Source organism: Aythya fuligula, chromosome 1 (assembly GCF_009819795.1).
Source record: "Aythya fuligula isolate bAytFul2 chromosome 1, bAytFul2.pri, whole genome shotgun sequence".
In the NCBI taxonomy this organism is placed as follows: Eukaryota; Metazoa; Chordata; class Aves; order Anseriformes; family Anatidae; genus Aythya; species Aythya fuligula.
Genome location: NC_045559.1, coordinates 4357843 through 4382221, shown reverse-complemented (window position 1 = coordinate 4382221; position 24379 = coordinate 4357843). Strand labels below are relative to the sequence as shown.

The following is a 24379-nucleotide window of genomic DNA, read 5'->3' as shown; positions in this document are numbered from 1 at the left end:
GCCTTCTGGTATGCCAGCACAAGTAGGATTTTGACTATTAAGTAAGGAAGAAACAAAAAGGCTCTTCCAGAAATACATTATAAGTCTGCACAGCTGCCAGCATAGCCAAGCATGTCAAGTTCACTAAGGGGCATGTGAGACTTTGATTTGCATCTAACACTTCTAAACTACTTTGAAGTTGGGAAAAAACAGCCACCCACAAAACTTCACATCCTCTGAGCCTCACTTTTAAAGGACTAGAGCCCTAAGTGAGAAAAGCCAAACCCTTTAACTACACGCCTGATTAAGGAATAGGGTTTTGGGAATAGGGTTTTCCTATGAAAACAGAAGGGAAGGAAGACTAAAATAAACAGATCTCCTGCCCAACACTTCTGGGGACAGTTTTGCAGTATGCAAGGCCTGCCTATAGCTCAACTGGGTCTACCTGTTTGTACAGTGGATCCTGGATCAGATCTTGCTCTATGGACTGTTCCCTGGTTCGACTCTGCACAGTCAGCCCAGCTGTATCTGCATCCAGTCTGGGAGTGCATTGAGCAGCTGCTCGGGTCTGTTCCCAGGAGAGCTCCAGAATGTTTTGGCATTTTTGCTGTTTATAGACTAACACGGCCTGTTGACAACAGAACAAGGGCAAAGCCCTGCACCTCATGCTTGCCAGGATCTGAGATGACCCATGGATTATCATCACCAGTCTCACTTGAGGCTCTTCTCTTACACCTACAAGGTGAGGGCAGGTTAATGAGGGTTTCAGTGTACTCTTCTGATCTGGCTTTTCAGTATGTTCCTGCAGAGATTTTTCATGATTGTTTTGAGCTAGGTAAAAGGAGTCGACTCCTGTTTCCCAGCAAACATAAGGTAGCAACTGCGATCAATCCCAGATGACTGCTCCTGACTGAATCTAGCACAGGCTGATGTGGCAGCATCAGGTTTTGCACTGAAGTGGCTCATACAACCCATCTACAGAAACTCAGTGCTGGTTCAGCTTTCTGTAAATTTTACAGGACAGCTCTGCTGTGGGGAGCAGCTTGCCTTACAAGGAACACATCAGTTAGACCTCAATAGATCCCACTTCTTTCCCTTTACAGGGTTAAGGTCCCACAAAAATAATAAGCATAATCAAGATAATGTCATATTTGAAGCAGTTTTAGGTCAAACATTTATTGCATTCTTTATAAAACAGTAAAAAAAAAAAAAAAAAAAAAAAAAGCATCAGATCCACTGAGAGTCTTTCCAATTCAAGATATTTAAATACATATTGCAAAACAGTTCTTTTGAGCATCTGTGAATATAAAAGTGTCAGAGTTCAGACGGTACAGGACAGATTCTTTTTCCATTAAAAAAACACACAGCCTTTGGATTTCAGTCTCCAGTCCTGACAGTTATACCCAGCTGGCCAGCCAGAGGAAGTACACATCCATACCCCTAACCTCAACATGCCTGCATGTGTTGAGGTTAAGGTCAGACAGCTAAAGCAGATACTGCTCAAGCCCATACAGGATACTCAGACACCATCCCAAAGAGACCACTGTAGAGGGATGGGTCTACATGAGGCAGGCAACCGGATCTCCACAGATCCACAGGGTTCAACTTGCATTCCCCACCCTGCCCTTTCTTGGCCAGCTCAAGGATCACAGTGCTGCTCCCCTTCCTCCACCTCGTCCCGGTGCTGTCAGATGACCACCTGATAGCTGGGCTGCTTCATCTTCTGGTTCGTTCCCTGGAGTCCCAAAGTGTCCTGGTCGCTTTCAGACTGCTCAAAATCCATGTCTGGAGAGAGCAGCACCTGGGGAAGAGAACAGACAGATGATCATGGACTCCAAGTCCTCAGGCAGACCCAACTGGAGTTTTCTGTGCTCTTAATAGTGTAGGAAACATCCCCAAGCAGAAGCTTGTGAAGGGGTCAAGCACCCACGGAGGGGTCTGCTACAAGATTTCACCCTCCCTGACTGAGGAGAGGTCTTGAGGTCACCATGACTACTCCAGTGACAGCCAGGCCCATGTGGGTACAAACACTATTGCTCCAGTGTCCCAGATCCCCCTCAAAAGCAGAGCAGGCAGCTAAAAGCTCTGACCACTGAGGGGCAGGACTCACACCCTGATATTCACATTCAGTAGCTTTGGAGGAGACGCACAAAAACTAGGCCGCATCTCACAGACATCTGCGCCAAAGGGAGACATTTCCCCAGGCACCCAGCTGCTTGTGATCTCCAGAGCTCAGCCAGGGGAGCAAGCTGAGCTACACTTCATTTCAGCCATGGCCAGAGAGCTCGAGGATGTTGTCCTGGCCTGGCACCACCTTATTTCCACCTAGCACAGGATCTCCTAGCTCAGTCTGAACTGCAGGTGCCAGAACAGCGCACAGACACCTCAGGACGAGCTGTCTGCATGGATAGTATCCACAGCTTGACAGGTTGTTTGCTCAACCCCATCCTATCCCTTCTTTCTACTACAGAAGCCCAGCTTTGTGCAAGAGAAGCCCTACTGTCGTTCAGCCCCAACAGCAGCTGGCCCTAAGTATATTTAATATTCATCAACCCTTCTGCTAGGGCTTGTGTCACACCAGCAGTACCTGGGAGCCAGGACATAGGATTTCTGGTCAACACTGGTCACACACATCACAAGCCTGGCCAGGTCCTTGGCACCTTAGCACCTGACTCTAGAGAGGCCTCCCAGCACAGTCAAGGGCCTTCAGTTTTATTTCTGAGCAGTACCAGAAGCCCTTTCCCTTCTCTTCCACTTGCCCCATCACAGAACCCAAACAGAATCATTAGTTTGTGGCCAACATGGGGAAGAAAAGTCAGCTACCACACTTCCCTCACCAAAAAAAATGCAGTGAGGCAGCATAAATTTCCCATCCAAGCCTCAGCCCCATCTGATCCTGCTCCAAAGCAGGAACCAATGCCCTATCAAGCCCCCATTCCCATCCCATGGTGGCCCTCCACCTCAACTAAAGGACATCTCAGGGGCTTCCAGCTGAACAGATCCCACTGACAGCTTGGCTAGTCCCAGAGCCCAGCATCCCTTGGGGGAAAAATCAGGAGCACAGGGACTAAATCCCTAAATTTAGTCCTATTGATGGCTACCTCCAGGCCCAGCTGTGAATTAACACGCCCTCCACTTGTTCATTTAGGCAGCGTCAGGGCCAGTCACCAGAGCAACTAAACAGGAAAAACAAACTGCAATCAATCAGTGACTTCAAAGAGGCCAAAGGGCCGCAGGGGAAGACTTCCTCCCTATCCTCACACACACTCCAGCCCCTCCATCTGATCTGGTTATCCTCACAGCAGCACGTCAGATATTTCAGATATTTAGGATAGCAGTAGATCAGATTAAGATCTCTCGTTCCTCTCTATCCACCCCCAAATTGGGTCTATACAGATTTGTTGTTGTTCAAGACATTGCTGGAGATTTTCCAGCTCTTCCAAGCAAAGATTTCCTCTGTTTAACATTTATATATTGTGATGCTGTTGGACCTGAAAAAACGGGCAGTTAGTCACACGCAGCGTTATAAATCACTGAAGTCTGACAGGCCACAACAGGCTGTCTTTGGGGTTTGATGAGCTGGTAATTTCGGTGGCTTTCAGCTGCAAGCTCAAACCCTCTCTCAGTGCCTGCTACGTCAGCTGTGGTTGACTGAGCTTTGGGATCCCGACACATTCAGGCTGCTACCTGCTCCCTGTATGGCTCATACGATGCTGCTTGAGCCAGCAGTCCTCTGGTAAGCTTTCCACAATTCCCTGGGGAGCTTCTTTGTGAGAAGACATCTCACCCCTGCGACAGTCATGGCTCACACCCTCAGATATGGCTTTTTGAACAGTTTTCAGCACAGCTTGGCCAAGGCACTTCCCTTACAGATGCATCCAGGCCAGAGGCACAGCTAGGAACAGACCACAGCTTCGCAGTCCCAAAACAAGGTGCTGCTGTCTCACCCGGCAGTCCTCAAGTACTTCACACATTCCTCCCCACACAAGGACAGCAGCTTGCAAGACAATCCAGGTCATGTTACACAAAACCACCCAGATCATGCTACAGAAGTAGGGCTGGCCCTATGTTCTGCCAACCCCAACTGTCCAGGAGAAGAGGCTTCACTACTGGTTTGGGACCCTTCCAAGCAGACCCTTCGGATGATCCAGTCTTCTCAGCAGCAAAGAAAGAAATTAAATAGAGTGATAAGAGCTGAGACATGGACTGGAAAACAGAGAAGCCCAGGGACTACCTCCCTGCAAGCAATAGAAATTTGTTTGCCTAAAACTCTACCAGACTGATGCAGAGGCAGGAACCATCTCACCTGCCTCCTACATCTGAGCTTAGATGAGTTGCCATGTATGGGACAGACTCCTTCCAGAGGCACCCATCTTCATTTAACTTCTCCTAATGAGCAGGCTCACCCAAGCTCATCCTAGGCTTGAGCTATTTAAACATCAGCTCAGTTAGCCAACAAGCAAGTCAAGCTCATTCTCGGAATATTTTTCAATATTTAAAGCAAACAGTAGAGGTATTGGCATTCATCAGCACCTCCTGCCTAGCACACGGCCAAAAGTTACAGTTCCTATGGAGGTGATTAGGATTGGTGTTGAACTCCACAATAACCAAAGGCAAGTCCCATGCAGTGTACCAGCTTTCCTCCCAGCCTTAAACCAGCCTCCAGTTTCACTCTGGTGGCTCCTAGAAGTACCACTGCCGTTAGAACTAATTTTGCTTTAATGCTCATCTCTGGAAATGTAAGCTTTCAAAAAAAAGAGCAGAAACTCACCCACCTCCCTGGGGAAAAACAAAACAAAAACAAGGCCAAAAAGATCAAATAAAGCATGATAAAAACTGAGTTGTTTTCCTGAGTGTAGAAAACAAAGAAACCACTGATTAGATCTAAAGTTTATCGACGCTCACAAGGGCAAGGGAAAGAGATTCGGGTCAAGGGCAGGACACATGCAAAGCAGAAATAAATCCGTGTATTGAATGCATTTCCCCAGCCTGCATAGCACCAGATTCAGACCAGTACTCCTGAGACCTCTCTTCATCCCACCAGAAGGCGAAAAAGGATGGCATGAAAATTTGTGGATTGCTAAGTCTCTTCTTGCTACCCAGCTGGCCTACCAAAACAAAGGCCAAACTGACTTTTCCCGCTACCCCTATGTTAAATGCTGAGTGCAGGTTTTTAACAGGTTAACTCCCTGTCCCCCCCTTTTCCAAACTCCCCCTCCTTCTCCAAAGACAAACTGCAAGTATGAGTGAAAATAATGACACTAGTGGCAAGATAGGCAGAGAGCTGAAATTCAAGAAGGCAGCGTGATGGGGAGCTGTTGGCGCCTGCTGCTAGACAGCCCTGATGAACCCTGATAAACCACAGGACATCAGCCTCAGACAGCTCTGCCCTGCTTGGAGAGGCTTCCCAGCTCCCTCTCCCCTGTAGCCAGGCATGAGGAGAGGAATTCCCCCACTTGCACAGGTTATTAGCAGGAAGGAGACCAGAAAACCCTCATTTTCTGGTTTGGAGCCTAAATCCCAGCCAACCCAGCTGTAGCACTAGCCAGCCAAAGATCTTTAACTCACAGCCTGAAAGTGATGACAAAGCAGGAGCCTACAGCTACACCTCAAGGCCCAGTGCCAAGAAGCAGAATTGGAAAAGAAGGTCATTCATTAGTTGTTTTTATTTTTTTTTTTTTTTTTTATTTTTTTTTAGCATCCTTCCCTGACCAAACTATTTTTAGTAGGGCTGGATCAGAGGCACAGGAGCACAAGGAGGCAGTCCTTGCAGACAGCTCTGATGGGGTGCCTGTCACCCTGATAGCTCCCATGGTGATCAGAGTTTCAGGACTGACAGCTGACTTGCACCTTAAGGTCTCAGCAAAAATACTTGAGTCAAATACTTGGAACCTGGGTGAAGCCTTCAACACCAAGGGTCACCCTGTGGGAGCCCCATTTCCATCACTTGAAATAACCTACATCAAGCTATCGGAAGAGCCTTAGCAAGCAGAGATTAACAGGTATCTTCCCTTTAAATTATCCAAAAACTGAGCGAGAGGCCACAAAACCCCTGTCTTGTCCAGCAGAGCAAGGCAGAGGGGCCAACTCCATTCCCACAGAGATCCAGCAACTCCGACACCACCTGTATATCCACAGCAGCAGCAGCCTGAAGGCTTCCATGACACCTATGAGGCTAGATTATCCATGTTTAGGTCACAATGGGTTGGAAAGGAGGCTGGAGTCTCAACTGGAGATGCCACCTCCTTGCCCTTGCTTCTGAGCTGGGGTAGTTTTAACAGATTTTAAACCTCCAGGAACACAACAGCATACCCAGTGAATGAGGCAAATCTTCACCACCAGCTCTGAGCCAACCTCCAACCTAACTTTTCCAAGGAAATACCATTCTTAAACATCATCCACCACCAAGAAGCCAGGATTGTGCCATAACCAGGGAGAAGTTTGTGCACAGAATTAATCCACCTTTAGCATAGTGTGGCTTGGGTTGGAAGGGACCTTAAAGGCCACCCAGTTACAACCCCCTGCCATAGGTAGGACACCTCCCAGTAGACCAGGTTGCCCAAAACCCCATCCAGCCTGGCCCTGAACACCCGCAGCAGAGTTTCTCTGGACAAGGTAGGAGCTCCTAGTTAGCTGTGCTTTGAAACTGAGGACTCCTATCTAGATGTACTGGCACTGCTCAGCTCAGACCTCTTTTCCCTCCCTGGATCAATACAGATTTATCAAGGATGCCCCAGCCATGCACACAGCTCAGGAAATTCCCTGGGACATGCTGCTCACATGTTTTCGGTAACCTTGCCAAGCTACAACTGTTTATCTGGAGGCCAGGCCAGGAGGAATGACTCACTTGTCTCACCAGCTGCTTGCATCTGCCTGCCCTTCCTGCAGGAAGGATTCCTCCGATGCTGGATCCCCAGCAGCAACAGCCAGCTCCCCACTGCACCTCTGAACCATCAAATCCACCGCTGCTGGGTGGACCATGAAGCACACCCTCAAACACGACTACCTCTACATGCACTGCAACGTTGCCAGTAATCAGCCATCCCATTCAGTAGCACAAGAGCAGAGTGTAAAGAGAGCTCAGAGCAAGAGCTATTTCTGTTCATCCTAAATTCCTCAGCAGAAGCTACTCCAGGAGCAAGCCTGCAACTGCCAGAAGCTATTTTATCTTAGCAGGTCTTGCCAGCCAGCTGCCGATACCAGGAGTCATAAAATGTGCACTCTGAAACCAGGGCTGGGAGCCAGGGGAAGGAAGGGAATTCAACCCAGTGGCTCGGGTTGTGGCTGTAGCCCAAAATCTGATGGGAAGCACAGACTACCTGCCTGGAAAGCTGTGTATCATTAATAATGAGAATAAAGCCTGCTGGTCTTGGAGTGTTCCACTTCCACCCCATCCCTTGCTCTCCTTAACTTTAAGGTCAAGCTCAGACTGCACCAAACAGTTTTCTATAGCTACAAGGCCATTATCAATCTGAATAACTGAAGGGAAAAAAAAGGAGGACACTAGGAGCAAAACAAGCTCTTTGAAGCCAAGACTGACCACAATTAATAATGGCAAAGTTGAGTGACAGCACGGGGGTGCCCACCAGCTTCAGCCTGCCACTCCAGGCCAGCTCTTCCTGGTCTTTGGACATCTTTGGTCTTACCTGAGATTCCTCAGTTCTCCTCGCCCGAGGGGTTTCTATGGATCCATTGATGTCCAGGCTGTCTTTCTGCTTGTAGTATTTCCTCATGATCAAGCTGTCCACAACCCAGAACATAATGGCCTTGGGGAGGAAGGAGTTGCATAAATTAGACTACAGAGACCAAAATACAAAGACAACTAAAACTTTTTCTTTTTTTCTCATCTGGATTCTCCAGATCTCCAGTTCCCAGCAATCTGAGCTGATATCCAAAATAATCCTTCATTATGTGTCTGTAGAGGTTGGATGAGGCAAATTCCCGAGGTCCCTTCCTCACATAAATTGTCAATTCCCGATTTGCTAGGGACCCAGTGAAAACAGGCAGTGATAGCCAGGTTTCTGCCAGAAGTAACCTTTGAACCAGCTCCTATTATCTGCTCTGTCTGTACCACTTTGAGAATGAGGTCATTTTTATGAGAACCAGTTTGCTTTTGAATAAGGAAGCTCACCATGGGGATGGGAGGAGAGGTACAGGCAGGTAAATTCAACTCTCCCAATGCTCCATCCATTTTAAGAGTCACAAAGAGTAAAAGTCACTGCTTGTCCAGGAATGATCCTAATGCTAACATCTTGTTCTCACTTCCCATCTTGGTAGGAACTGAGCTGCAGCTCAAATACTCCTCAGGACTAGGGGAACTAGGAACTCCTGAGCTTTTGCCAAACTAGTTTTGAGGATATCAATTGTTTTGGTAACCCAAACACCTTTCAACATAGTAACTTAATCTACGCAAATGGCTCATGCAGGACAAATTGCTTTATAGTCAACTTCAAATTCTGAATTACAGTTCTTTACTCCCTACACCTATTACACCTATACCTATTACAAAAGCTTCAGCACTTCTGTTGATGTGATGTTTTTATACATTTACTAATTTTTGTGAAGGTGACATCACAGCTTTACAACACTCAGTTGGACAAAGACCATGTCCAGCAGATCTACTCCTGACAACACCCAACACCTGTCTGAGCATTCACATCTCTTGCTTTAGCATCCCTTTGTACACATATTGCATTACAACAACATCTATACAGAACACGGTCAATCTGCTGCCCTCATATATAGAACATTTGCAGAGAGACCTATCTGAATCTGTCATGAACTTCAGAAGACTGATGAGCTCCCAGGACAACCAGATTACTACTTTAGTGGGACTCCAGCCTCTATTTCTGAGGAAGAGAGGTTTTTTGGCCACTCTTTAATAGCCTTGTTAAATATAAAAGGAACTTTTTTTTTGTTGTGGTTGTTCAGGCTTGAGTACAAATAAGATGCGTTTGAGATATTTGAAGCCCTGTGCTGTTTGTAGGGACTCTTCACTTGGCATGTACAACAAAGGATATCAAGTTGTTTTTTCCTTCTCTGGCTACAGTACACTTCAAAAAAGTTCTCTTGATCAAGGACAGCCTTTTTGTCAACAGATCACAGCAAGAGGACAGCTTTTTGCTCTTCAGGTGCACAGAATTATCTTCATTTTCTTTCCACCCCTCTCCCACAGGCATTTTTCTTTTACCTCCAACCGAAAGCACAGCAGGTTGCCAAAAGTCACTACTGACTATAAGCCATGCTATAGTCACTTAATGGGCTTTGGGGCATCCCTGTACCTGCAACTTGCTGCTGAGGTGCAGTTCTCAGCTGATGAGCCTCAACTTTCCCCCAAAAGTAAAAAATAAGCCACCCAGCATCTTGGACAAGTGAAATACTTCTGGTAAGAAGTATTTTTACTTCCACTCCCCTCTTCTCCCATTCACTTCAATTACTCAAGGCTGCCCCAAGCCAGATCCTCTACACTCTCCCCTTTGGAAGGCACCACAATTTCCAAACCACCTTATCCAATATTTGCAGAGGCATAACTTACATTAACTATAAAAGGCACAACAAGCATGACCAGGACGAGCTCCAACTGGGGGTTTGGGATGTAACTCAGGAGGATCTGCTGAAGCTGCAGACAGGAAAAGAAAAAAAAAAAAAAAAAAAAAAAAAATATATTTAGAAGCATTTGATTCTGTATAGAGCAAGAAGCGAATACTGCTGATCTTTCAGTTTAACTACCCATGGCAACAACTGATGGGACTGTCCTTGACTCAGCTGCAAATTAGGAACACCAGCCATGCACAAGGTGCATGGACAGGAATCCAGCAGCATCTCTGGAGCTAGCAAAGTGCTGCTGAACACATTCACATGCAGTCACATACTAGATCCTAAAGTCTAATGACCAGCACAGTTACCATGAGGTACCATTCAGAAGCAGGGGTTGAAGGATGGGATACTGCTTTGACAGAGGTGAATTTGGAAAGAACTACGAGCCCCACTAGTTTAGACATGAGATCACAAATAACAAACTGACTTGACAAGATAATGTGGAAATCCCCTGGCAGAACTGTAGTAGCTCAGCCGCCAACCCAGCCCATTTTATCCTTCCAAGGATGGAGGAGAAAGCTAAAGAAAAGCCTTATTCCACTAATTTTTGACTAGCAGGAGAACATACCAGGAGCCAAGCAGTTATGAAAGTCATGTTTTCCCCAAATTAAGTAATAGCTAATTATCACAGAACTGTCGACAAGTAATAGGGATTAAAGACCTACCATGATGTGAACCATTAACAATGCAAAGCTGACAAGAAACAAGCTGCAGCAGCTGTAGCTAGAAAAAAAAAATGCACTGGGGAGCTTACCTTTGTCCAACCAGGGATAAGCAGGACAAGGCTGATTGCAGTCTTCTCAAAAACCATTATCAGCAAGTAGAGGATACACTGACCAATCCAGGCAGCAGCTTGTGGAGGGTCACCTGGAAAAAACAGGACATTGCATCTAACACAGGACAGGAGGAGACAGCCTTGCAGAGAAATTGCCTCGTGTCTGATACCCAAGTTGATCAGAGGGACAAGGAAAGGGTTCCCATACTGCAAATTCTGCAGTGAGACAAATGCTCACCTGCAAAGAAAAAGTTATAATAATGGAGAGATTCCATAGCTGTATGACCACGCACCTGGAGTAAAAGGTTTTGTTATCCCTACTGGATCCAGAGATCGTTACTCCACTGAAGATCAAAACATGACAAGATCTAAGCCCAAAGCTTTCTAATTTATCATTTCAAAAATCAAATCTAACTTGAAGAAATTTTAGTAGGCTTGCAAAGATGCATCCCTCACTAGTTGCAGCACATTTTGCAAGCTGATATAGAGAAACAAGAGCAGAAATAAAAAGGTGCTCCCCATTTCCATTCGTGCAGGCTCCCTGTATCAGGGCAGCTCTCTCGTACTGCAGTTGTGCTTTTGAACTGAGCTTGGCTTTAAGCAAGAGAGCCATCCCTCTAGAAACCACTTTTTCCACTCATTTGAGAAGTGCCTTACAAGGCAGGCAGGCACCTTCAGAGGGGCACAGCCTGAAGCCCCCAAATCCCCCGTGTTCCTCCAGCAGCCCCAGCACTCGCTCAAAAACCACATATCTGGCAGCCAAACCTGGGCTCTCTGGAGCCACAGCACAGCAGCATCACAAGTGCCTAATCAGAGAGCTATTTCTAGTAACTTTAAGGAGATTATAACCCCAAATAGGGTTTGTAAGAGATGATCCAATCTCCTCCACTTGGGGAAGGAAGCACAGAGCCATGGAGATGTTCCCCGGTTTCAGCCACCGATGGGCACTGCAGATACCCAGCCCATGGTGTTGAGCTATTTTGAGCTTGAAGGGACACAGGGACAAGGGGAGAAATCCCTGGTTGTACAAGGCAGCAAGTACCCATGTGCTTAAAGCACAGAAGACTAAAAATCTTGCACAGAGAGGAAGCTTGAAAGTTCAGAAATCTCAAAAACACCTTGCTCCTCATGGTTCCTCACAAGCAAGCACTGTTCTGGGGCGTCAGTACTTTGGTTCCAGGGTACCAGAGACTTCATTTCTCTTCACCTTGGCAAACCAAGAGAAGTTTGCAAAGACAGATTTTTCCCCCAAAATTTTTTCTACCCTCTTCCAATGGGCAGTTTTATAGGCATAGCTCAAAAACCCGGCCCATTTTGATCCGTATTTTAGTCTGATAAACCTTTGAATTAAAGCTTGTCCCAAAGGCAATCCCCAGAAAAGTGCACTGAAGTGTGCACTGAAGTGTGCTTCCTTCCCCAAGTGCACTGAAAAGTGCCAGACTGATGCTCTTCTATACAAGGGTCAGTCAGTACCCTGCACACTCCTCTGTCAAAAAATAAATTTATCACCTACAGTCTTACCTGCTCAGTTTTCAGCAACAGTCCAAAAAGTTTCCTCACCACCAATTTCAACACAGGAAGCATAAGCTTTCAGCCCTAAACAGAATGATTTTTTTTTTTTTGCTGATGGAGTGAATGGCTGGTTATGCGACACTAAGCAAGAGACAGGGGCTCCGTTGCTCCTGTTTTTTACAGCTATTCACTAAAAAAGAATCAATGCTAATTAAATATGAATGCTTCCAATGGAGTACTTACCAAGTAATAATTAAAAGCATATTTGTATTGTTAGCAATGATAATGGTACCGTATCTATTACATGTGCTTGCTTCAGCCCTCTGTAAGTACCCTGCCAGCAGGTTATCTCCTTCCCATGTCACCAGAATACCTTGGGTCTGCAAAACCGAGCCACAGTATCTGGCTTGGGAAAGATGCAGCATTTCCTCTTACCACTCAAATTCAAAGATAATCCCTGGCAACACTTGTCTGCAGAGGAATGGGGCCAGAATTTGGAATTGCATCCGTGCAAGAGAACCCAACCCGCTGCGGGAGGTGGGCACGATCTCATTTTGGATGGGAGCAGACTGGGAGCCGTGCCCTGTTTTTCTCAGCACGGTGCTGCTGTGACACACCAAGGGAAGCCCACACAAGCAGCTTGCAAGAGCAGATGTGTCCAAACCACAGCTCATACCTCCGGTCGCAGAGACCAGCAGCATGTGCCAGGATTTAGGAAGAGCTGGGGCCTGACCAAAGGCTGGGAGAATCCACTTCCCAGGGAGAGCCACACAGGTTTACGTACGTGTTTGTCCTTTTTCTGTCATTTGTTAGCAATGTAACAAAATATTTGCAAAGAAGCAGAGGCATCCAGATGGCGTCTCCGTGCCAGAGACCTCCATCCATCCCTACCTCTTAAATACCCAAAACCATGACTGAGAAGGAAGGGAAGGAGAGGAGAGGAAGCTGTGGCTGCAGGAAGCTGCCGAGCCACGAGGCCAACCAGCAGCGAGCCAGAGCAGCAGGCAACCGCTCAGAGAGGGGGGAGCCAGGGAGGTTACGTGCAAGGGCAACCAGCAGAGCCCCCGGGACTTTAGAAAGCACACGGCTGCACTGCCCGGCAGGCAGCAGCTTTCTGGGTGGTCTGTGGGGGGGGAGAGGAGCAATTAATGGTGCTCTGCAATTAAAGTCTGCTCCTCAAGCACTCGCAGCCTCTGGTGCTGTCTGATCTCTGGCATAGGTTGGATATAGTGTGTTTTTTTTTTGGCCAGGGACCCCAAGACCAACCAACCCTGCCACGAGCCCCTGGGTTACCATTGTCCATCAAAGCTCCGAGTACAAATGGACCAGGAAAACAAACACATCTGATATTTCCTTCCTGTGCTTGGACTCCTTCCCTTTCACTCTGTGTTGTCAGCTGTGGTGCTCCATCCCCCCTGGGGAAGCAGGGCCAGCGGCCACAGCACCCCTTGCTAAGCTGCTCTTCTGCACCACAATCGCAGCAGCACTTACAGCATACCACTGGTGTCCCAGCCTGCCTGAAAAGCACCAGTGAATCTAAGGTATCCCAAATATCTACCCCCTCAAAGCCTTTTAGTGAGGGGGCATTGCTCTTCCATTACCACAAACCACTTGGTTTTGCGTACCAGACAGCCCTGACACCCTGAGCAAATCATCTCCACAGGCAGGTTTTGGTGATGCAGGCTGAGATCCGGACACCAAGGGAAACACCCTGCTTCCTAACCCAGCCAGGGCACAGACTCACCCACTTCAAAGGTTAAGACCTCCTCACCCAAGACACTTTCCCCTCACCATCAGTTTGAAAAAAAAAAAAAAAACGACAAAAAACCATGCACTTTTCCCTCCATGACTTTTAAACAGGATTTTGTAAAAGCCTGTTTGGTAGTGCTTTTTTTGTTTGTTTGTTTTTGTTTTGTTTTGTTTTTTTCCCCTCTCCTCCTACGTAGCCTTCATATTATGGAAGCCCACCATCTTCAAAAGCCACAGGCCTGCCCCAGTTAGGCCAGCTTCACCAGTTAATTGGGTGCATGTGTAAATGGGATAGAACCTGGGCTACCAAATGGGGTGAATCTGTGCTCCTTACTCCCCACCACAAATGGTCAAATGTGCCTCCACCCCAGCACAGGGCATCAAACATTCAGACTTGTCACTCTTGATCCTTCTTCTATCACCTGAATGTTTATTTAGCAATTAAGTGGCCAGGGTGAAACAGTGGAAGGATGTGCAGAGACTCACAGACCCGTGTAGAGGCCAGCTGTGGCTCTAAGCCTAAACCTTAAGCCTAAAGTTGCTACTGTCTTGCAACCCTTACTATCTTAGTGTCTTTTTTCCCCTCTTAGATTGAGATTTTTCAGACTACTGGATGAGATGTTTCTGCACAGGAATCCATCCCGAGGCACAAAATTAGACTGCTTTATTTCCACTCCCTGGCAGGAAGACCAGAGGGTGTCCGCAGACCTTTTTTCCAGCATCTTGGCCTCCCAAGGACAGCAGGCTGCTCAGTACTGAAGTAACTGATGACAAAGATTTATGACTTTGGCCATAAATACAGAGGTTTGTTTCCTCTTCACCAAGCAGCTCATCTGGCTGCTCCTTACCTCAGCGAGGTCACCCAAGTCTAACTTCTCACCAACTTGTGCCAGTAACACACACACACCTCTATCTGCTGGTATCTCATGGGGGAAGACATAACCTTCAGCATGGTCCCCAGCCAAGTCCAGAAGTCAGACTGGCCATATCTCCTTCTCTCCAGTCAGGAAATGATGCTAGAGAACTTGAGCTGGCCACAGCACCTCACTGAGGTTTGGTTTTCTACATACAGTTGGCCAGAGGCATCTTTAGAGGCAACTTAATGTCTTTAATGGACAAAATGTTGTCTAGAAGTACTTTAGTCCATGAATGGGAGAGGATTCTCCTTACATTATCATTTCCATCAGAAAAATTCAGGTGAGTGCCGACGAGGCTGTTCCTGCCCTACAAGACAGCCAGCCAACAAGACCTGATCCGTGCCCTGGAGACTAGAACTAAATAAATGCTCTTGTCTTTGCTGTGAGCTTCCCTTTCCATGCAAAGGTGAGAGGAACAGGTGTAAGGGATCTCTGCAGGCTCTGCATCTCATCTGCTAGGAGCCACGTACCATGCTCCCTTTGAGCCAACCCCTGGAGCAAGGGCAGATTTTTGCCCCCCAGTCCCAGTGGGAAGGTAACCTGCTACCTCAGCTCTCCCCACCAACCTCTCCTTTTGGCTGTATGAGCACTTTGTTCAATCCTCCTTACAGCCAGCTCCCACCATGGCAGAAATAAGTATCTCCCTTAGCCTTTAATCCCAACTGACGCACACTGCGTGTTGACCAACCTCCTCCAGCAGCGCTGCTGGTGCTCCCCACCCTACCCCACCACCAGCAATAGCTCCTGGGGGCACACCTAGGATCACCAGTGCCTGCAGCAGCCTCACAAACACATCTCATGTTCTCCTTCTGTCTGTGTTTGAGCAAAACCAGCACTGCTTGAGGCATTTCAGTTGTTACCACTCAATGGGACTAGTTAAAAATCCAGGCTGTCTAATGTTCCAAGCTGTCAGAGCCCACATGCTACTGCCAGACAGCTTTATTTACGGTCTTTTGGGGACTATGCATGCACTGAGCAGGTAGGAAAAAGTTTAACCAGAGCCAGAGGAGAGGGAAAGTGAAAAAGTGAGGAAAAGTTAATATTTAAAAGCACTGAAAGAAATGTTGGGTGAGATGGAGATAGAGAAAGTCAATAGAAATTCTTCATGGAGAGATACTTAAATGGCACCTCCAAAACAAAAGGAATGTAATTATTGATGCTAAGTGCAGAGCAGGATAAGAAATAGCAGTAAAGCATCTGACTCACACAGGAGTGTTCACTTGGAGGGCCAGACCAGGTTTTCAGAGACTGCGTGCAAAAAGCACTTCTACCAGCTCTGGGCAGGACAAGTTGGTGTCAGAGCAACCAGTGGGCATCTCACTCAGGCCCAGTTTGCCATGTCACCGTTATTTTGGGTCTTTAATCCTTGGAGATATTGGTGTTAAAACGGGGTAAGCACTGGTGTTCCTCATGGACCACATCCTGGAGGGTCCAAAAGTTTGCACAGCTGTGTAATGCAAGGGGCCTGACCGTGCACTCAACCATTAGAGGATAAACCCCAGCTCCTTCCTTACTCTTTCCCCCTGGTCCTAGGGGTGGAAAGACCAAACATACTAAGGACAAAACATCCCCTCAGGTTAAAGCTATTTTCAGCAGTATTTCCTCAAGCATTAGCAGCCAGCTCCCTTGGCTGCTTCGGGACGTGGGAATATTTGTTATGGAAATTTTGTACAATATCACAGCAGGGCCAAAAGCAGCCTACACAGGTCCTCAGTTAAACTCCGCAGCTGGCACGGAGCACGCTCTCCTATAACTAAATTTGACCAACAGAGTTCAACAGGCCACTAAACAGACTTTATAGGCCTCCAAGCAACATGCCTTTCCATTTCCAGACAGAAAATGAACAAAGCTCAGACGAGGCGGTGACCACAGCCCTACACAAACCCGTCTCCCTGGAGGCTTCTTCCAACAAGGACACCCACTTTTCCTCCCATCATTTCTTAATGCTCCTCTTCAGCATTTGGCTTGCACATTGCAGAAACCACACATTAATGCGAATTCGTAGCATTTGTTTACCTTCAAGTATTATTTTAGATACTAGTGAGTTGATGCATCTGCAGCTTAGGCTGTTTTGCTCTCCTCCCTGCAGGGTTCCCCATAGGAAGAGCACCTCCAGACGTGGTTTGCTGCTGCCCTGCTGGAGCAGTGGTGTCCTGAGGACCCGTGGAGCAACCACTGCTTCCCAAAGCCTGCTCTAACCAAGGTGAAGACTGAATATCTCCAGTCTTCAGAGCCAAGCAACTTCAGAAGACATAGCAGCCTTTTCTAATGCAGCTTCCTATGCTAAAAGGCAGCCCAAAGAGCAATCAAGGGCTGCCAGGTAAAGCTGGAGGAACAGCAGGATAAAGTCTTTAACTCTCTGCTGGCTAAAACCAGGTCATTCCTGGCTGGAGCTGTCTTTGGCTGAAGGCTTCAGCACAAGAGGCTGATCTCAGAATGGGTGTCTCTTTTTTTTTTTTTTTGAAAAGTTAATTTTTAAGAGCTCAGTTCTGGACAGCTGGTGGCTTGAAAGAACAACCCAGGTTTAGAGGATTTCCCTTCCCTCCTCTTTGCTGCTTTATATTTATGACATTAATATTATTAACATAACTAATATAATCATATTATTAATCCAGCTATTGCTGTCATGCACGGAAAACTACCTGGGGCCAAGGAGACAAGGAAAACAACCACAGAGCAGGACTGCTGGAGCCTCAGAACATAACTACAGGCATTCGTACAGGTTGCAGGGATGCAGCCAAAAATTGAAGTGTCCAAAAAGAAGCAGTTGCAAATGACTTTTGCTTGAAGACCATGCAGGTGGATGGGTACTGGCTATACAGGAGGAAGACAACTGTTCCCTCCTGATAGCTGAAGCAATGGCAGTGTCTGCAGCACAGATTTGGTGTTTTCCTGGTATTCCTGCCCTTCTTTCTTTGCAGGACTGCAAGAGAAGCTTTCAGGATAACCGTAGAAAGCAATGCAAGTCTGGTACAGCAATTAGTCCAGAAAATGAATCATATTTCTGGAGCCTGTATCAGACCAAACAAAGCTTGCCAGCATCTTCCAGACCAGCCTGGAAGTTACTTAACACCCGAGATGAGGATAACAGAGTTTTTCTTCCCGAGCCCTGCAGCAGGATGGTGTTAGGTGGCAGTCCAATATCACGTCTGGTTTTTTCCATCCTGCTCACTCTGGCCGGAGACCTGCACATGAGATATTTAATCCCCCATTCAGGAGCTCAACTCGAGCAACGGCAGAAACTAATTTTTGTTAATGAAAGCAAGATTTCCTCTCTCCTCATCGGAGAGAGCCGTTTCTGTAGTCGAAGCCAGCCTCCTCGAGGGGGGAGCTGCAGCTCCACGTAAGTTTATTACTGCTCCAAGAGGTGAAGGCGAGCTGTCAGTGCACTTTAACGTTTCCTTGCTTCTGTTCAGCTGCAGACGTGGCGTGTGAGGCTGTGCTCTGGGATGGCGTTGGTTGGGCTTTGAGTCCTCGCTGCTCAAAAAGGGGAAAAAAAAAAGCCAGAATGCCAGTCCCTGATCCAAGAATATCTGTATTGCTCTGCTGTCTCCTCTGAATGATTTTATTGTGCTGTGCTTGGATCCTCAGCTATTTCACAGGGGCTGCCTTCCTCACGTCCCCCGCAAATAGATCTCATTGATGTTGTCAGGATGCTCAGCTTGCTTGGGGTGAAGCTGTTCTGGAGACCACTGGAGCCTTTAAAGCCACCCTCAGGCAGGACTAAGAGCCTGTTCTGCCTGCAGATGTTTCCTCTGTGTCACAAACCCAGCCATCCCCTCCATCCTGTGCTGAAACCCATTTACCCAGGCACAGCCCTCCCCTCTTACACACTGAACATGAGTCTGAGCTAAAGCTACGAGTCAGTGGGGTCCCTGCACTCATCTCGCTTCAACCCAAATCTCACAAGCTACTAAAAATACGAAGCAGTGGGACCACCTTCTGAATAGACTTCACGATTAAGGTCTTGAGGGTGGAAAAGCTATTGGTACAAATAGGGTGTATTTTCTAAGTATAAAGATGGACTCATCCTTATATTAGATATAATGTAAAGAACTCACCTTTACATTATATTCAATGTAAAAACAGCCCCAAAGGTTCCTTCTCCCTTTACAGCAGCACGGAGGAGCGCTGCTCTCCTCTTTCTGAGGAGAAGTGCTACCCTCTAGTGGGGCTGCCTGAGAAAGGTTTGGTTTTGATTTTTTTTTTTCCCTCCCTTAGGGCAGGAATCGAAGCAGAGAGGCTGCCAATCTTTTAAAGATTTAGGGGAAACAGAAGAAAAAAAAAAAAAAAAAGAACACAAAGAGAAACCTACAGAAAAAAAAAAAAACACAAAACAAACAGACAAAAAAAAACAAAACAAAACAAAAAAAAAAAAAACACAACAAAACAGCACATCCAAGCACTTTAATTTATCATGCACATGTCCTAGGGCATATGAACCCCCCAAGGACACTTTCAGCCTCTCATCCCCAGCCTGCTCTGCCCAAGAACATTTACCACAGCAGAGTTCCCACAACCTAGAGCTGTCCCAGCACGCAGCATGCTGATAGCTACAACAGCCTGCTAGCACCTCAGAGGAGAGGTAACAAAAGCAGGTTGCTCCCACATTTTCTCCCTAAACTGCCATTTTTTCCTCCCCATTCATAGAAGAGAGCAAGCAAGCCAGCTCTGTGCAGATGAGTTGACCCCTACCATATTCCCCGAAGACCAGGTACGTGTACTTCTGGTGCTGCACGATCCAGGAGACAACCTTCACGCCCAGCCAGATCAGCAGCATCCCCAGCGTGGCATCAAGGATGAAGTTAATGAGGTAGCTGAGAGCAGAGGAAAAGGCCACTTGGTAAAGCTGCAAAATTCAGGGTTTCAGCTGTGTTCTTAAGGCTATATAGAAGTATATTAATAAATCTTTTATTTCCATATGGGAATCCATCAAAAGAAAACAAATAAACAAGATTTCAAAACCTTATTTTCCTATTTTATTGGAAATTTTCATTAAAAAAATAAATATAAAGTAAAATAAAAGTATTATAAAACATAGTATATTCTATATTAGTATAACAATATTTAACATAATACATTGATGTTAATAGATTAATTATATTTAAGATATTTGTATTGAAACAATTATATAATATATATATTTTGTATTTTATTATATAAACTAATATATAAATAAATCCCCTTTCCTATTTTATTGGATTTTCCTATTGCCTTACCAGCAATTTAAGATTAAGAGCCCACTCCGCAGAGGATGGAGGAGGCTCCACCATTTCTCTAGCATTGTTCATTTATTCACACAGTATTAATTGCTTTTAGGGCTAACCTTGCTTAAAGATTACCTCTCACCCCTCCCCCCCAAAAAAAGGTTTCCCCATTCACAGCATTGTTTGCTCGTATTTGGATGAAACCCTAACTTTCATGGAAAAAGCAGCAAATATTCTTGCAGTTTCATACAAAAACAAAAACAAACAAACAAACAAAACAAACAAACAAAAAAAAAACAAAAACAAAAAAAACAACAACAAAGACTTGGTGGACACCTCAGCTGCTCTGCAATCTGCATGGGGGAAGAGGCAAAAAGTCATTTTTACTTTACGAGGGGCTCCTATGAGCAGGGATGCAGAGCAAGAAGCAGATTTCTGGGAGAAGTGACAAGTCCTGGCTCCACAGTGGGCATCCTGGAATCCCTGAAAGCCTCTGGTTTGGGGTTTCACACCACCAGGAGATTTAGGTCTGAGGGCTTTGCAACACAGCTTTGGAGGATCAAGGCTCACTGGAGAGAGAGCAAGAGGCTGGAGACCTGGAGGGACCTGCTGGGCATTTTAACAGGTTCCAGAGAAAAATCTCAGTCGGACTCATGTTTTCTGGCCAGTTTTCTGTTATTGGAATTTTTTTCTGCCAGGTCAGGCCAGACTCCTACATGGTGAAGAAAACAACCAAGCACAGAGCTACAGGAATGAATATTTCCCTGATGTTGCCTCTGAATAAAAGCACTGAAAAGAACAACCTGCTTTTGCTATCCTCTTCAAAAACGTGGCATTAAGATTTTCTATACTAAAGAGTTCAGAACTAGTTTATTAAAGTTTTCAGCTGCTGAAATCAGAGCACTCCCAATACAACTCCCAGTTAAAACTGGGCAGGACACACAGAAAAATGTCAAAGCCCAGGCTCAGGGCTGCACAGTTTTAAGCTGCCTGGTTCAGGATCGCAAATCAGGCAGACCAGGGAAGTGCCAAGCACACACTAGGAAAAACTGAAGGGCACAGTGTAAGCACAGAAGGGCTTATTTTAAAACACTGCCCACTTAAAAGCAATCATGAATCATTTTTGATGTTTTATTTAGCCCCAGCCTGTGGCTGTTTAAAGAAACATATCAAGGTGCAGTACTAGGACAAACAAAGGAGATGGGCCAGGAGGTTTTAAGCAGCATGTTGAGACTCAGAGGAGTTATGTAGGACAAGATAAAGTTAGTTCTGATACTAGAAATGTAGCTGCAAATTGGCTGGTCTGGAATACAGGTGACAACTCTACGTTAAATTCAAATCCTGGTGTAGAAAGTCCCAAAACAGGACTACATGAATAAATGCAGTGGGTACAGATAAAGTTCAAAAAAAAAAAACAAACAAACAAACAAAAAACAAACAAAAAAAAACAGATCATACATTTTATCAAATACATCAGATAAAAGCTTTCAACTACAGAGCTAGCAAAAGCATACTTGGCACTGCTCTAAGACCAGAAAAGCCTGGGACACAAACAAATTGCAAGAGCATGGAGCACTGCTGCATTGCTTACTGCAGCTTTTTTTTTTTTTTTTTTTTTTAAAAAAAAAAAAAAAAGGTATTACGTGGTGCTTTTAATCAGCAGAAAAATGTCATCTTGCTGCTTCATCTCCATCAGACCAGGAGACTGCAAAGACCAGAGGATACCCCAGGCTCTGAAAAATCAGTGTAGCAGTTTAGTTTATCCCCACCTAGTACATTAAATGGTTTTATTTTCACCATAAATAACCATTTCCCACAGGTTTGCTCCCTCCTTTGACATGTAGGATGTGAACAGAAGCACCTTGGGTACTTACAGAGAGCAAGGGTCCTCTTCAGTGAGATCAGACAGAAAAATGTTGGCAAAGTGGATGAAGAGGGCACCTATTGCTTGCTTGGAGGTATCGTAAAACCTGGAGGGAAAGAAAAAAGGCAGTAAGATCTGTCCATCGTGATCCATCCGACAGCCCACATGCAGCAGGTTGGAGAAGACACAACCTCTTGGTTCAGTCACCTGCAGAAAAGCTCAGGCTTTCCTGGAGGATGTAGGGTGAGGATTTTATTCCTAGGGAGTACCAGCTGCTTTAGGGAGGTTTCCTTGAGAAGTGGCAGCAGGGCATTTTATTTAAAAAAACTAAGTTTCAGATAGGATGTTGGTTTTTAACCCAGATAAGCATCACGCAGCTGGTCACTCATTCCACCCCACACTGAGATGGGGGAGAGGGGAAAAATTAAGGGAAAACAAAGGGAAAAAAATAAAACTCATGGGTTGAGATAAAGGCAGTTTAATAAAATGTAAAAGGGAAAATACTATTAGAAGAACATACAAAACAAGTGATGCACAGTGCAATTGCTCACCACCTGCTGACCAATGCCTAGCCAGCACCTGAGCAGCAGCAGCTCCCCCACCTCACTAATCCCCCCCAGTTTTATTGTTCAGCAGGATGTTTTATGGTATGGGATATCCTTGTGGCCAGCCTCGGCCGGCTCTCCTGGCTGCGTCCCCCCCAGCCCCTTGCTGGCAGGGCAACATGAGAAGCAGAAGTGTCCTTGGCTCTGTGTAAGTACTGCTCTGCACAACTAAAAACAGTGTATTATCAGCATTATTCTCATCCTAAATCCAACACACAGCACAACACCAGCTACTAAAAAGAAAATTAACTATCCCAGCTGAAAACAGGACAGCGTCTACCCCTTATTCTATACTAACAACACTATGCTCAGGTGCCATCCTTTCCAATGCATCCCAGTTAATCACAGGGCCTAGAAGACTGCTAGTAGAAGAGGAAATAGTGTTACAGGTACATGGGCTTTGTAAGCCCCAAATTAAAAGCCTCACCATATCCTCCAGGGACGTCTCTCTTCTTTTGGTTCCTTAAATCGTTTTACTGCAAAGAAAACGAGAGGGGTTATGTTAACCAGCAGAGCTGAACAGATTCTGTATGCAGTCTGTGTCAGACTTCAAGGCAGAAAGCAGCCAAAAAAAATACCTGGAGGACCCTCAGCATTTGTCAGCAAAGGGGAAGGGCCTGACTGTAAACCAGCCAGAAGCAACACACATATAGGGCAGAAGGATGAGCAGCAGAGGGGTTTTGGAGATAGGCACATGCTTCTTGCTTCCTTCAGCAAGACTTTCATACCATGGGAAGGGCGCCTGAGGGAAGCTAGGGAGGCATCATCCCTCCCTACCTGCCTTGGTAACCCCTCCAGGCTAATTCAAGTTATGGTAGTGACACTGAACGTGGCCCAAGAGTCCATCAAGCTTTTGAGTCACATTAAGTTATGAACATTGAAGTGCAATAAAGCCATCTCCTCCTTGCAGCTACCAGGACCAGAAGGCAGGTAGCAGGACCTCATGCACACAGAGCATGAAGGTGCCAGCTCCAAACCACAGAGCCCTACAAGCTGGTATGACTCCAAGCTCATGCCTGCTAGCTGGAGGCACTAAAAAAACAACGTTTTTATCATGCAACATTTTGTATGTCCACTGGGTACAGATAGGAGATATGGTTTTGATACTGCCACGAGCCCTGGAAGAGATATTTGAATCCTTTAATGAAGTCCCTCTGGGTATAGATGAATTTTCTCCTTGCAGCCCTTCAGGTTTTTCTCCTTTACATGTATCACACTGCTCAGAGCTCTCTCCTGTTTCTTCCTGCAGGTAGCACAAAGTGGGTTTTTTACCCATTTTTTCTCCAGTTTTGCTCACAGTGGTGTGAACATTGCAGAGCATCTCAAAGGGTCCCACTTCGCTTGGCCCAGAGATTTGATGTTCTCCCTGGGTTCATCCAGCCTTTATATATCCAAACAGGAGCTGCTGATGGAAAAGTTCTGCTATATCGCATGCAGAAGTCACTTTTGACTGTTTTGCTGTCACTCCACAACTAGTAGCCTATTTTAGGAAAATACCTATCAGCTATCAGGCCAACTTTTCTCCCTTAAAAACTAAGGTATCAATGCTCTGGAATAATGAAGCCTGGAAGAGGTTTTCCCACTCTGTTACCTTCCCCCCTAATTAATGAAAGGACATTTAGTATCATCTTAATTTATAGCAGAGTTGCTAACAGCTGTACCTGGAGGCACTACAGTTACAGCTGCTGCCTCCAAACCCCACGTAGATGCAGAGGGCGTAGACCCCAGACCTCAATTTAAATTGTCATGATCAGTTCCTAAACACATTGCCAGCTTGAACAGGATTCAGAATTTAAAAATAATAAGCTGTGACTTTTTTGAAGGAAAATGGAAACAAACAGCAATTCATCCTCTACTCCTGCCCATCCATCCCAGGACATGAGCTGAACAGCTGCTTGGTGGTGCCATCTAGTGATGCTACAGGACATGTGAGTATGAATTAATGCAGTGTCTAAACCCTCTCAGAGAAGCTATCCCAAGGGCATATTTTGTGAGCATTAATTACTAATCCCTCTACACCTCCCAGATGTTCCCAGTGCTATGCAGATCATTGCAATGAATACCCTAAGAGTAAGCAGGCTACAGAAGCCCAGACCATCAGCTAATCTATTTCATCCTCACTACCTCTTCATTTTTTTTTAGCCTTGTAACTTCCTCTGTGACTTTTAAAGTCG

At 45.9% G+C, this 24379-nt stretch overlaps 1 protein-coding gene across 1 annotated transcript in view; it reads right to left on the bottom strand.

Moving 5' to 3' along the window:
• Positions 1-1229: 1229 nt before the first annotated feature.
• LOC116498398 (store-operated calcium entry regulator STIMATE-like) overlaps positions 1230-24379 on the bottom strand; it is a 33083-nt gene continuing 9933 nt past the window's right edge. The window contains exons 2-8 of the mRNA XM_032202662.1: positions 22633-22681; positions 21611-21706; positions 19225-19346; positions 10331-10443; positions 9515-9598; positions 7626-7745; positions 1230-1780 (exon numbers count right to left, since the gene is read on the bottom strand). Coding sequence (XP_032058553.1) covers positions 1667-1780; positions 7626-7745; positions 9515-9598; positions 10331-10443; positions 19225-19346; positions 21611-21706; positions 22633-22681 — 698 coding nt within the window. The 3' untranslated portion in view covers positions 1230-1666. The remainder of the gene's footprint in view (positions 1781-7625; positions 7746-9514; positions 9599-10330; positions 10444-19224; positions 19347-21610; positions 21707-22632; positions 22682-24379) is intronic.